This window comes from Sinocyclocheilus grahami, unplaced genomic scaffold (genome assembly GCF_001515645.1).
Source record: "Sinocyclocheilus grahami isolate Dianchi unplaced genomic scaffold, SAMN03320097.WGS_v1.1 scaffold188.1, whole genome shotgun sequence".
NCBI classification, from domain to species: Eukaryota; Metazoa; Chordata; class Actinopteri; order Cypriniformes; family Cyprinidae; genus Sinocyclocheilus; species Sinocyclocheilus grahami.
This window is the reverse complement of record NW_015505367.1, coordinates 688,705-703,377: the sequence shown is the minus strand read 5'-3', so window position 1 is coordinate 703,377 and position 14,673 is coordinate 688,705. Positions and strand designations below refer to the sequence as shown.

The 14,673-nt window shown below is 36.8% G+C and overlaps 1 protein-coding gene across 3 annotated transcripts in view; it reads right to left on the bottom strand.

Annotated features, from left to right (window-relative positions):
- Window positions 1–12,070: 12,070 nt before the first annotated feature.
- The window catches only part of dpydb (dihydropyrimidine dehydrogenase b), a 168,681-nt gene continuing 166,078 nt past the window's right edge, over window positions 12,071–14,673 (bottom strand). For all 3 annotated transcript variants that reach the window (XM_016284785.1, XM_016284783.1, XM_016284784.1), the window contains 2 exons: window positions 13,515–13,655; window positions 12,071–13,113 (listed from right to left, as the gene is read on the bottom strand). In XM_016284785.1, the coding sequence (XP_016140271.1) occupies window positions 12,949–13,113; window positions 13,515–13,655 (306 nt within the window). In that variant the 3' untranslated portion in view covers window positions 12,071–12,948. The remainder of the gene's footprint in view (window positions 13,114–13,514; window positions 13,656–14,673) is intronic.

Genomic DNA, 14,673 nt, shown 5'->3' with positions numbered 1-14,673 from the left:
GATCATTCCACTGTCTTTACTTTGGGAAATTGGCATTGGTATTAGAGGTTGCACTGGGTTTGAATTATTAAACAGCTCTCTGATACTCAGCAGATTTAATTAGCATAGCGTAATTATGACCCAAATGTCAACAGACTCCATGGTTCGCCATATATTAAATATATCTCCAACCGATCTCCATATATTACTCTATTTTTCCTTTAATCACTTCCTGTTATGTGTCAGTTTGACAGTTTTGCTCTTTCTCCAAGGTTTGTATTTCCTAACGTGAAATGGAAAACAGCATTGGGCAATTACTAGCTATGAAGTTGAGGATGTAGAATAACCTTGAGCAAAACCTACAGCTCCTGCTCTTAAAGGGATAGTTCACTCAAAATGGAAAAATCTGTCATTAACCTCCATGTTGTTCCAAGCCTGTTTGACTTTCTTTTGTCAATGGAACACAATACTTTATTTTTCTTTATGAAAATCCTGGCCATTATTTTCAATATAGTGAAACTGTATGTGGATTGGGGATAACACCCAGCTAGGAACATCCTCAGAACTTTGGCTAATGTTCTTTCAGCAATGTTAAAGGGGTCCTATTATGCTTTTTCACTTTTTCAACTTTAGTTGTCTGTAATGTTGCTGTGTGAGCATAAAAAAGATTTGCGAAGTTACAAAGCTCAAAGTACACTTCAAAACGAGATGTTTTATTTAACAGAAATCACTTTTCAAAAACTACAATGAACGACTCGTTTGGACTACAACGCATATTTTCCGGGATTTGTGATATCACAAATATCGACGAATGGAACGAGACCTGGTTGAGCTGCACTAGAGAAGGCAACGAGTGTTATCACTAAGTCGGAGACACGCTAGCTTTCTCAAAGCAGACGAACTTAGAGTGGTTACAATCATCTGGGTTTAAATCACACTCAAATTGATTTGATTTTGATGCAATATTTACACTGAAGCTCGCAGGTGGCTATCGTAAGGGGCATGACATTTCCCGACCAGGCGCCGAGTGCTGCCAATCACAACACACACTGGCCCAGCTAACCAATCACAGCACATTTCGTATTTCAGAAGGCGGGCCTTCATTTGATACAGGAACTATTCCAGCCGTTCATGCCAGACTGGGGAGAGAGGTGTTGTAATAATGTAAAGTATGTGAAAAAGAATGTGTTTTTCTTACAACCTAGTACGAGAGCCTGTTCTAGTACACCCCCAAAACAAAATCAAGACTTTGTAAAAGAGCATAATAGGACCCCTTTAATAGAATGGAATAGAATGTAAACTTCAGCACAAAAATTTTATTTAATGTAAATTACAATGTATATATACATTGTTCATGGAACATTTCTTTTTCCTAATAAAATGGAATGTTCCATTGTTAAAAACGCAAATTTTTTTTCATTGTTCAGAGAATATTCACGAATAGGCCTACCGTTTTCATAATATGAGAATGTTAGCAAATTGTTCTTAGAATTTTTGTTATCTGCAAGCTGCAAAATAACAACAACAACAAAAAAGTAGAAGTAGGCCTATACAGTAATATGCTATATTACAAGTTGTCTAAACTCTAGCTTTTTATAAGAAACACAATTGAAGTTTGAATCTCACTATGCTGATTTTCTATTTTTTTCTATGTAAACATGCGCTATAGACTTGATGGACTTCTTGTCAATTACACGCCTCTAGTCAACTGTAGTTTCTAGTGCATGATAGCGGTCAAAAAACGCAGTGTTCAAGTTGAAGTTGAACGTTTTTAAAATACGTTTTAGATCTTGCATTTTTTCCCCATCCAATGCCCTGTGTCTTGCGTTTTCAAATGCAAAAGTCATTATTTACTGAAAATGTAGACATTGGCGTGTTCTGATTCTTCAATGAATCGCTTTGTGTGGTTCAACAAAGCAGTCTGGATGATACGTTTATGAATCCGGTGATCCGGTTCTCGAGTTCAACTCTGACTGATTGATTTCGGTCAGTAGCAGGGTGAGTTAATCAGTACCTTAGCGTCCTTTTTGAAGCTCAGCTTTCGTCTCAGCTTATTGCAATTGCATGGAAAAAAGTCAAAGGTTCGGAATGGCATAAGTAAAAGTTGACAGAATTTATTTATTTGTTTATTTATTTATGGGTGAGCTAACACTTTAGAGCAGGTTGATATTGTATACATACAATATCGTTTAGGCAGCAAGGCGAACGCATGTCCCATTTGTCAACGGTTCATGGCAGCAGCACAGTTTGATTATTACAGAACAGCTCTGTCAGCAAGGACAGAACATGGTATCACAGCTTCAGGGTTGCCAGGTTTTAACAACAAACCGACTGAACGTCTTCCGTGTACCACAGTCAGCGGAAGTAAGAAAAAAGTGTTTATTACATTTGAAATATGGCTATCTATCTTACAAAAATGCATGGATTTGCTACAGGAGTCCTTTATTCATCCCCCGGAGTCGTGTGAGGGACGTTTTATTACAGATGGGTGCACTTTATTTCACGTCTTCTGAACTCTTGACAACCAACCCGCTTACCCCCATTGAAAGGCTTGGAGGGGCCAGGACAATTTTTAATATAACTCCGATTGGATTCGTCTGAAAGAAGAAAGTCACATACACCTAGAATGCTTTGAGGGTGAGTAAAACACAGGCTCATTTTCATTTTTGGGTGAACTAACCCTTTAAAGTGACCCAATTCCCGCGGACTTGGCAACACTGCACAGCTTAGCTCAGGGGCTCAGCAGAAACCTGAACGTCAGGCCTCCAAAATGACATCTTTTTTTACCAACGCTGACAAAGTGCTGTAAAAATAAGGAGAGGGAAAAATGTGCACTGGGCATTTATTCACAGATTAAAGCAGAACCTCTTAAATCACAAAATGAGGTAGTGATTTCCCAAATCAAATGGGCTTTTATCTATATGCAAATGACATGATGGCCTTCGTGCATTTCATTTGAATGACTCAAGAGGATGGCTGTACGCTGCAGAACATTCATAGTGGATGGGAGCTCACCACTGTCAATGTTTCAATTCCACTATTCAGATCATTGAATTATGCCATAGAGATTGAGATAGTGTTGTATGCTTATTGAAACAAAGACCGACTTGATTGGCTAGAACCTTCCTTTTGTAGGTCACTCTGAACTTTGGATAACTTTAAAACTAATTTAAGAATAGGTTAGTCAGATTTGCTCTGTGAGATATGATAGAAATGATATACAGACATCTCAACCCACCTACACTGATCCATAGAGAAAAAGCGAAATGTTTTGGTGGGCTATTATTCATTCTAAGTGACTTCAGCTAATATTCAAGCGGTGGATAGTATTGTTATGCTGTGTACGCAGAACAGCAGACATTGTTTGTCATCTTTTTTTTATATTTTATCCTTTGTAGAGAAATTGTTTCTTGTGAAAGAATTGTTATGCTAAAGGGAATAACCAGAACATCTGTCATGTCTCACAAACAGCTTTAATAACAGTAACTAGCAGCTAGTAAGCATGTTTAAGAACATATGGTATTCTATATTTAGAGGTACATTTGACATCAACCAAACATAACATTAACTCAGTATTTCTTCAGTGTACAATTTTTACTTATTGCAATTAAATGGATAGTTCACCCAAAAATGTTCAGTCAATTACTCACCCTCAAGCTGTTCCAAACTAAATTTCTTATATCTATATTTTGAAGAATGTTGGTAACCAAAGTTGCTGGTCCCTATTGACTTTTCCATACTATGTTATATGTTATACTATATTATAATTATATTTATTTATAATTATATTTATTTATAATATTATTATTATAAATCTTCTATACTTATTTTGCTAGATCTGTCTGCTGCGTTTGATACAATGAACCACCAGATTCTCCTGTCAACCCTATTGGAAAATGGCATCTCAGGAACCGCCCCTCCTGGTGGAATGACCTGCCCAAATTAATCCAAGCAGAAGATGGTCCTTAACCATCTTCAAGAAACGACTAAAAACACATCTGTTCCACCTTTATTTGACCCTCTAACTGTAACACTTTCTATTCTATTTTAATTGTACTTTATCTATATTTATCTTTTTTAAAAATGATATATATATATATATATATATATATATATATATATATATTATGACGCAAAAATGACATACCATCAGTTTCCCAAATCTGAGTTTCTTTTATGCACAAAAGACTTCATGGATATGAGGATCTTACAAAAGTTCACCCAGAACACCCCAGCAACTGTTGTGCATAGCAACACCTTAGCAACCACCCACAACACCCTAGACCCTGCCTAGCATCTATCTATCTATCTATCTATCTATCTATCTATCTATCTATCTATCTATCTATCCTGAACTCTTTTACATTTTAAGATAATTTTTCATTTACATTTAGTCATTTAGCAGACGCTTTTATCCAAAGCGTCTGCACACACACACACAAAGAAAAACAAGTAAGTTAGAATAGAAAAAATAGAAAGATAGTGTTTTGTTTTTTAAACATATATTTGTATTTACATCTCTTCGTTGTTTCAGACTACTGAAAAGAAAACATCCAAAAATACACTTTTAAGTGGTTATTTTATTGCACTATTTTGTCGATGAACACCTGTAGGTTTCAATTACAATACATATCTTTAAAGGCTGTTTTCTCAAATTGATTATTTTCTCATACACTGAGCCAGAAATATTTGTTTGTTTTTTATTTGCATTTATTTATTTGTTTATTGTTTATTTTTTTCTGGCTTTTGACAGTATTTTCTGATATACTGAGTGATAAAAAGATACCCAAAATAAAAAAAAAACAAAAAAAAAAACACTTTGACTCTGTTGTCAACAAAATAAAAAAATAATTTTGAACTTGATTTTATCCAGTGTTCAAATTTCTACTCTGGAAATGTATGCAAATTAGTGCACATTAAATTAGATAATGCATAATTTGCTTATTTAACCCTTGTGTGGTGTTCGGGTCTGTGGGACCCGTTTTCACTCTTTATCAAAAGAAAAATGATACTATTAATTCTTTTTTCAAAATCAGACTCATTGACCTTGGCTCATTTTCTGTGAAGAACATATATCAGAACAAACTTTCAATGACCACTCACTGTACACCCCACTACACACTTATATTACATACAGGATGTTCAGGTCCACTGGACATGGGGCTAATAAAAGAGTGGAAATTTTAGGTCCTGTGTACCTTCACTCTGTCCTCCTATTGTCTGGGCCTGCTATTAGTGTGTGTATGTGTGTAAGAGTGTAAGTTTTATGTTTCTGCCCCTGCCATTCCTGCACAAGGTTGTAGCACTTTAATTCATAAATGTGATCTAACAAAGGTAAAGGGCTAATTTTGACCATATATGCTGTTTATATTGCTTGTAATTGGGATGAAGTAAACATCTGTTGAGTATTTTAACATATAATTTTGGATTGTGTTGAATTAAAAACCCAAAATTGCAGCGGGTCCACCAGACCCACGAATACTGGCTGAGTAACAAAAATATGAACACCACACAAGGGTTAAACATAACATTTCAGAAAACTTGATATACAAAAAAGTTTGCAATTAACGTAACCAGTCAACAGTGAAAGTATGGCGATATCTATTAGTTAAGCAGCACTACTGTTTTCAACATTGATATTAATAAGAAATGTTTCTTGTTCAGTAAATCAGTATTTAAGAATTCTTTGAGTACAGGAATAATGGCTGCTAAAAATTCAACTGTGCCATCACATGAATAAATTACATTTTAAATTATATTCAAATAGAAAACATTTGTTTAAATTGAAATATTTCAGAATATTACTATTTTTACAGTATTTTTGATCAGCCATAAATAAATGTTATATTTTATAAAATTCCTGCAACAATGAATGAATGACACATAATGATCATAAAATTATATACTATGTAACAGTTTAAATGTTTATCTATTTGACCTATAATGGGAGCATTAGGCCCACCACATTTGTGCAACAGTACAATCAAATGTCTGAATATATTTTATTAAAGTCATTTAAGACTCATAACCCATAACAATTTACATCATTGATGGTCAATTAATATACTATCAGAGTATGTACTCTTGCCAATTAAGTACTGAAAAAAAAACAGAGTTCATATCCCTCATCAGTTTGTCTGCCACTTATGGTAATGAAATGTTGTGATCCAGTTGTGGGAGTGCTGGAGTCTTTCCAAGGAAAACACCCTGCACAGGTGGCTAGTCCAGTCCAGAAAGCATTTGTGATATTATAGAATCTCCTCTGGTCTTATATTTTGGCAAAAATTATTTGAACGAATGAGTAAATGAATGAATGAATCAGTCAGTGGACAATAAATGCACCCCTATATGAATACTCAGAGAGAATTACATGTGTTTTTCTACATTCTGCATTACATGCGTGAACACACACACACCCAGAGCAGTGGGCAGCCATTTATGCTGCAGTGCCCAGGGAGCAGTTGGGGGTTCAGTGCCTTGCTCAAGGGCACCTCAGTCATGGTATTGAAGGTGGGAGAGAGCACTGTACATTCACTCCCGCAACCTACAATCCCTGCCAGTATGAGACTCGAACCCACAACCTTTGGGTTATGAGTCCGACTCTCTAACCATTAGGCCACGACTTCCCCTAGATTGGCAAAAAGAAAAAAAAAGGAAAATGTAGAATCTGCTCCAAAAGTTTGGAGGAAAGGACAGGCAGGGGGTTATTGGCGTGAATGCTAGAAAATTAAACTGGGATTGTTTGCACCTCAATAATGCTTGAGATGGAAAATCGAACATAATTTCGACTCACTGATCCTCAAGAAGGGGAGAGAGTTAAAAACACGGCAAGTTGTGCGCTAGACTGGGCTTTTGTGCATCACACAAACCAAGTTGTGCTTCTCCTCCTCTGTGTAGGCTTCATTTACGTTTGATGATAAAAAATAATAAGCACGACCACGACTCGATGCAGATTCGATTAAAGACCTACTTATTTTTTGACAATAAACTTTTAGCGCTATAGCTTGCCGGCGACGCCGACTGCGAAAGAAAATCAAGTTTAACCCGATCAACAGATGATTCTCCCTATCCCTCATTTCAGGCTTATTTTGACAATGCTGTAAAAGCTATTTCATAGCCATTGTAAAAGTAGAGATCGATGGTGAGGGAGGATTGCCATCGGATCGTATCTCCTTTGGCCAACTCAAAAATCCAATTGATCTGCAGAAATCCGGGCTCAAAGAGAAGCACGAAAGGCTGCTTGCTCACTCGCTACTTTGCTCCGGCCACCACTGCTGATAGGCTGCAGCTTAGAGACCATTTTATTCTCTTTTAAAGTAATCACCCCCATTACCATCTATCATTGCATTTGTCAGGGGAGCATCATTTAACATCTGCTTTCATTTACGCTCTGTGCAGGCAGACGGTTCTCCTGTGGAGAAGGCCTGCATGCGTCTGGCCCAGTCGGTCAGGACAGGAGGGAGAGAGACGGTTTCACTAAGAGCCTGCAGCTTTCGTCGGAAAGGTTAACTGATGGGACGACCTGCAGCGCAGCTCTTACCACCAGGGAAGGTAAACTAGAGGTCTGAAGGTATGGAGCCAGGCTTACGATGGCTTTGACGGAGGCTGTGAAGCTGTAAGTATGTGCCAAGGCTTGGCAGGAAGGTGCATACGTGGGGAGAGCAGGCCAGGACCGGGCTCTGGCGTAATGGCTGACGAAATTAGATTAGCATTGGCCAGTGTTCCACAGACATCCTACCTCCACCAGTCTAAATGAATTAAAGCAGCAAACAAGAGTTTATATCTTTATGACTGGGAGGGAGCCACAGTCTTGAAAACACTGACAAGGGCCATTGTTGCACCCTGAATAGGATTGTTTGTGTTCGTGCAGCTGTGTGCGTGTCGTGTACCATCCTGCCGTGCACTGTTTTCTCTCTTTTTTTAAATGCACCTTCCCCACTGTGAGAATTGATAGGTATTCAAATCTACACAAACAATTCCAAATTTATATTCTCAAACATTCTCATTTGAAAGAAACTTTTTTATTAAGTTACGTACTGCAGTTGTGTGAATAAAGAACTGCTTATTAAAAACAAGACAATACTGACAATAATTAAATGAAAAAGCAATGTAAATACTCAAGGATGGCTTTTGTTTCATTTTTCCCCCTACTATAAGCATCCAGGGCTTGCAGAGAAGCACCTCATCTTTGTTGCCGTTGTTTTATGTATTATAAAGGACATTTTTTAAAGACTATTTATAAAGACTCAGAAAATAACATCTTTTAAAGATTTCTTTCTGACTTATAGGGATAGTTCACCCATAAATACAAATTCTGTTGTTGTTGTTGTTAATTAAATAAAAAAAATAGGTTTTGTAATTTAAGTAAAGCTAAAATCAAATCAAATATAAATATTAGATGAAAAACTTGAGCAACTAACAGAAATAAGGTATGTATAAAATGTGTATTTTAAACGTAAAATATAAAAATAAACGATAATTTAAAATGTTAATAAATGTTTAATTTAATAATAATAATATTTAATTATAAATTAATGTAAAATATTATATTAATTATATAGATAATACTAAAACAACACTGTGATATACTGACCCTCATGTCGTTTTAAACTTTTTTTTAAATACACCTTTGCCACTGTGAGAATCGATAGAATCAACACAACCTATTCAAATTTTACATGTGATAAACTCATTTAAAAATAAACGTTTTTTTTTGATATTGCAGTTGTACGATTAAACAACTGCTTATGACAAACAAGACAATACAGACAATAATTCAACAAAACAAGCAAAGTAAATACCCAATAATGGCTTTTGTTTCATATTTTTTATTCTACTCTACGCATCCCGACCCGGCAGTGAAGCACCTAATCATCGGTGGCCGTGACTCAGTGCTGTTGTCTCTCACCTCTTCAGTCTTTCATAGTGGAGAGAAATGAAAGGCTCTCTGCCAGCCTCCTGTTAATGCCAATTAGCCCAGGTCAGAGGTCATGAGTCTATACAGCACTCACCAGAGGCTGCCATTCGCTCCATGCTAATAGTTTTAATGATTATTGTCACATTCACGTCTACAACTTTGCAGGTAACAGTAGTTGAGGACAGTCAAATTAGATTTGTCAAGGGGCAGGTCAAACCCGTAGACAATAGGACCGTCATGGGAATAAGAGGAAAACATATTCATTCTATTGCAATCAAAGCTAGTGAAAAGTTAGCAGCACTTGTATATTGGAAAAATGCTGGAAGATTGCCCGCAGAACAACATAGTGAATGTAAATAGGCTTAAGGTAGATGATCTGACGAACTTGGCCTATTGGGTTTAATAATAAGTCGTTGTGGGGTTACTCAATGTCTCCAATGTAACACTCATAGCATGGTACCCTCTACTGGTTAGCTCATGAAATTTCTTCTTGAATTGCTAGGCCTAGTGTAGGATAGCGAAGGTATTACAGGAATATTCATGTTTATATGGAGAAATCAAATTGTGGGGAATTTTACAATGTTTTCTTTAAGATATATATATCTTAAATATATATATCTTTTGAAACAAAAGGTAATTTGAAAGGACATTCATTGTTGATAGGGGGGGGGGGGGGGGGGGGGGGGGGGGGGGGGGACGTTTTTCTGCTTGTTTTTGGTGATTGAAATAAAGCTGAAATAATGTAAACTATAAATATTAGATAAAAACCTGTACATTAGAAATGTTACCTTGGCAACTAACTTGACTTGAGAAGTAAAGTTTACTAAAATGGAAAAAAAAAGTTATATATAAATAGTTTAAAAGCTAAATCTAACAAACAAAAGCACATAAAATGACAAAATCTGAAACTAAAATTAAAACATAAAACAGCTGAAAACAAAAATAATATAAATATATTATAAATTCAGTATTAATAAATGTTATAGTAGTATATGAATACTCAAATATGAAACAATCAAACAATGTACGATTGTCATTTTTTCTGTGGAACGAAAGAAGATATTTTGGGAAATGTGTCTTAGTGTTTTTTTTTCTCTCTCCATACAATAGAAGCCAATGGTGACCAAAAATGTTTGGCTATCCTCTTCAAAAATCACAGAAGCATGTAGTCTCTGTTACCCTTAATGGAAGAAGTTTGAAACAACCAGGACTCTTCCTATAGCAGGCCTCCTGGCCAAACTGAGCAATTGATGGAGAAGTACTTTGGTTAGTGTGGTGGCCAAGAACCTGATAGTGACTCTTGTTGAGCTTCATGATCATATGTGGAGATTGGAGAAATCTACAGAAGGACAAACATCACTGCAACACTCCACCAATCTCGGCTTTATGTCGGTGTGGCCAGACTCAATCTTCTCTTCAGTGAAGACACATGAAAACACACTTGGAATTTACAAAAAAGCACCTAAAGGACCCTCAGACTCTGAGAAACAAGATTCTCTGGTCTGATGAACCTCAATTCTAAGCATCATGTTTGAAGGAAACCACTTCTCATTACCTGCAGAGTACCATCCCAAAAGTGAAGTGTGCTGGTAGCAGCCTCTTGCTGTGGGGCTGTTTTTCAGCGGCAGGGACTGAGGGACTCGTCAAAGCAGAAGGAACGCTCAGTGCAGCGAAATATAGAGATAGCCTTAATGAAAGCCTAGTCCAGAGCATTCAGAACCTCAGACTGGGCAGAAGGTTCACCTTCCAACATATATTCAAATATTTCTGGAGAAACCTGAAAATGTGCATCTGCCCCCATCCAGCCTGACAGAGCCTGAGAGGTTAAGAGGTGAGGAGAAGAATGGCAGATAATTGCCAAATACTGATGAGCAAAGCTTGTCATATCAAACAAAAAAGACTTGAGGCTGTTAAGGTGCTTCAGCTAAGTACCGAGTTAAGGGTATGAATACTTATGCAATGTACTTATTTCAGTTTTTTTTTTGTTTATAATAAATTTACGAAGTTGTGACAATTCTGTTTTTGCTTTGTCAGTATGGTGTATGGAGTGTAGATTGATGTGGAAAAAAGTAATTTAAGCAGTTTAACATGAGGCAGCAACATAAACCTTGAAAAAAATGAAGGCGTATGAATACTTTCGCAAGGCACTATATATATATATATAGAATGTATACATAAGGGTAAGTAAATTATTACAAAATTTTGTTACAGAATTACAGAAGCTATTAGAAAACCTTGTGAATATTTGTAGAGTTATGACATTATGATCACACCATTGCTTTTTAATAGAGATTTATAGGCTGCAGATTTTTTTCTTTGCTTGTTCTCAACTTAAATAAGCACTGAGTACATCACGCTCATGCAGATCTATATATGTCAGAGAGGTAGAGCCCGTCTCTGTGTGCTTTTCAAAAAGACATGGACATTATGACAGAGCGGCAGCTTCCCGATGTCACATGTGGGCATTACGATGGAAAGGTCAATATTATTTTTCTAATAGGGCACTTAGAAAGGGGAGCAGGAGGAGGAAAAGAGGGAGTGCTCTCGCTTGTCTTATTAACATTTATGAATAATTTAACCTGGCACCCCTGGCCAGGGTCCAGACACATCATTTCTTAATTGCAATCAGAGGGAGGAAGTAGGTTGATGCACAGTGATGTATAAATGACAGGCGGGGGAAGAGATGCTGAGGAGGATTCAGCTGCAGCGCACGACTTGCTGTAATAACTATCACACTTATATACTCATTATTGACCTGACGCTGTGCGTATGGAAATATGATTTTGTCCTGATATAAGAATAATAATTAAAAAATAAATAAATTTAAGAGTAGTGCAAATAATTTTAAACTTTACAATCTTTGACAAAATATCTGTAAATGCAGTTCTAGCAGCTAATAATGAGTGTGCTTAAGGGACTTCAGTAAATTTGCTGAACCTTCTCATCGTGCCTGGCATGGTTGCTAATTTTTCAAAGGCAAACATTTTTAAGTCTTGGCCAAATTAATGGAGCTCCAGTACAAACTTTAGATTTATGGCGGCCCGGTTTTCGTTCTAATCCCTTGTTATTGTGCGGTTATAATAAATGATGAAATAACTCTGACATGTCTGGCTGCTGTTTTTCAAAAGCAGCGTTTTCCTGCATTTCAAACACGGAACTACAACGAGCGGTCTGCATCTCGGAGATGAAAACGATAGCATTTTAATTAACTGCGTCTACCGTCTTGTCCACTGCTCCCAATCGGATGTTTGTTCGCAGATGTAACAATTATAGGAAGATCATATCAACACAACAGAGACTCAGCATAAACCTCTCAGACTCGTGTTTGCATCAGCTCCAATGAATGCTTTACTTTGCAAAACAAATCAGTTGGGACATTAGAGGAAGCATTCTAAACATCACTAGAACAATTTGTTCAGTCTGTGCCTAAACCTAAAGCTGCTCTTCAAGAAGCCTAAACAATCTGCGAGTGAAACTGTTCAAACTCACAATAAGTCTAGTGATATTTTATTAAATTAATTACGGCTCGTACTTTTTAAAAAACATGTTTTTGGAACTAATTTGCTTATCATTAGAAATCTTGCGATTTAATTGCTAACAAACATTAAACAAAGCAAATCTGCTTTATAAATGATTATGCTTATTATTAATCACTTACCAGTCACATAATTAATTTTCCCGAGTTTCAAAATAATACTGTGAAAATGAGACTTCAATACTGTCAATTGCTTTATTATTTTATTTATTGCTATTCATTTTTACTAGAGAAAACAACAGCACTTCACCATCTTTCTCAATCAATCCTCCCTCTCACTTTTGACAAAAAATAACATTGCACTGTGTTGTTTTGAAATAATGCAACTCTTTTTTGCCAGCACAATTATTCTAGCATAACTGGTTTGGGAATAAGGCAATTATTTCTGCTGGCTAATTATTCGTTTTCATAATAAAGGTAATTTTTCACACAGCAATTAGAAGTGGAATCGATGCTTTGAATGAGACGTGGCTCCTTGGTTTTCTTTCTCTCCGGTCAGGTGGAGCGACGGTGCGCTTTAGCAAACGGGATTAACAGGCAGGCCCCTCTTGGGCACGTACGCCGTTGTCCTGGTAACCATTTTGATGCAGTCGATGATGGGGCACACGCTCAGGCAAAGAGTGCAGCCGGTGCAGCTGTCCATGATTACAGGAAGATGGCTCTCAGGGTCAAACTTAATAGCCTGCAAAAGAAGAGGAAGGGGAGGGGAAAAAAAAGCTATTACATTAGAGCAATTATCGACTCTCCATAGGAGGATTTCCCCACTCCTGGGAGAGCTTTTCATGGAGGGAAAAAAGCAACAACAATGACAGCAGCTAGCACACCAGTGTCGTTCTCGAAGGTAAATAGCTGGCCTCCTTCGTCACACACCAGCCTTATTCATTTAAGACTCTGTGTTTGTCTCTATGTTTTCAATATACAAGGCCAATGGCGGTGAATGAACTCTATAATCGGGTGACCTCCAAAGACAACATATAATCTGAAAACATTCGCTAGCTTGCGCATTTTAGCAAACGAAATTCACTAGTAATTGCTTTCCCGTAATCACCGTATCGTGAAATTATCTAATGTGTGCATCTGTACCTGGTAGCCTGAGTCGTTGCAGGTCATGTAGCATTTGCCACAGTTGATACACATCTCTGGATCGACGAGGGCCTGCACTTGTTCCGTGTTGTCCAGCTCCTGGTAGGCGCCAATATGCATCAGCGCTCTGGCAATCACATCCTTTGCCGAGAGGAGAGGCAGGGATTAAACAGCAAGAAAAACAGCCGTGGCGTCGCGTCTCAAAAGAAACAGTTTGAAAGGCAGCGTTCCGTTCTTAAGTTAGCTTAATTAAATCAGCGCTGGAAGGAGCGGATCGGTTTTGATGTCTGACTGGTAGTTTGTGATCTCCATTCCCTCCTAGAGATCCCTCACAGCATAATCACCTCGAAGGAATAAAGCCTTTTAATGTTATGAGCAGGAAAAGTGCATGTGCTACAAGACAGCCTCACAGATTACACGAGGACAAGCTGTTGAGGAAGTGTTGGTGAATTTCGTTTGAGTAATGTATGTATTAGTCTGCCAAACTAACGAGATGATTTATTACTAAAAAAGGAATGGGATTTTAAAAAGAACAATTCATTATATGCCACCTGTCCTGTATGTAAATGAAATTTTTTTGAACAAGTTGAACATGACATTTCTTACAAAAACATGGTGTGCATGGCGCAAGATACTGAAAAACAGTGGGATATGATCCAGCAGCCATATGTGTGTACCTAAAATAACGTGCACTTATAATAACAACTTACTAAAAATGATCAAAAAAGCTCATTAATATATACTGTGCCATTCAAAACTTTTGGTTCTCTTTTGCTCACTATGGCCGTTTTTTTTTTTACAGTACAAATAGTAATATTACGATATATTATTTCAATTTAAGAGTTTACTATTTTATTATATTTTAACATGTAATTTATTCCTGTGATTACAAAGCTGAATTTTCAGCCGCCATTACTTTACCAATACTTTAGTCTTTAGTGTCACATGATCCTGCAGAACACATTCTAATATGCTAATTATTTCTTATTATTATCAATGCTGAAAACAGTTGTGCTACCTAATATTTTTTTTGTGGACATAGTGAAACATTTTTTGAAAGTTTTTTTTTTGATGAATAGAGCATTCTTTTTTCTTTCTTTTTTTAAAAAATCGTGATTAATCGCATACAAAATAAAAGTTTTTGTTTGCATAATATATG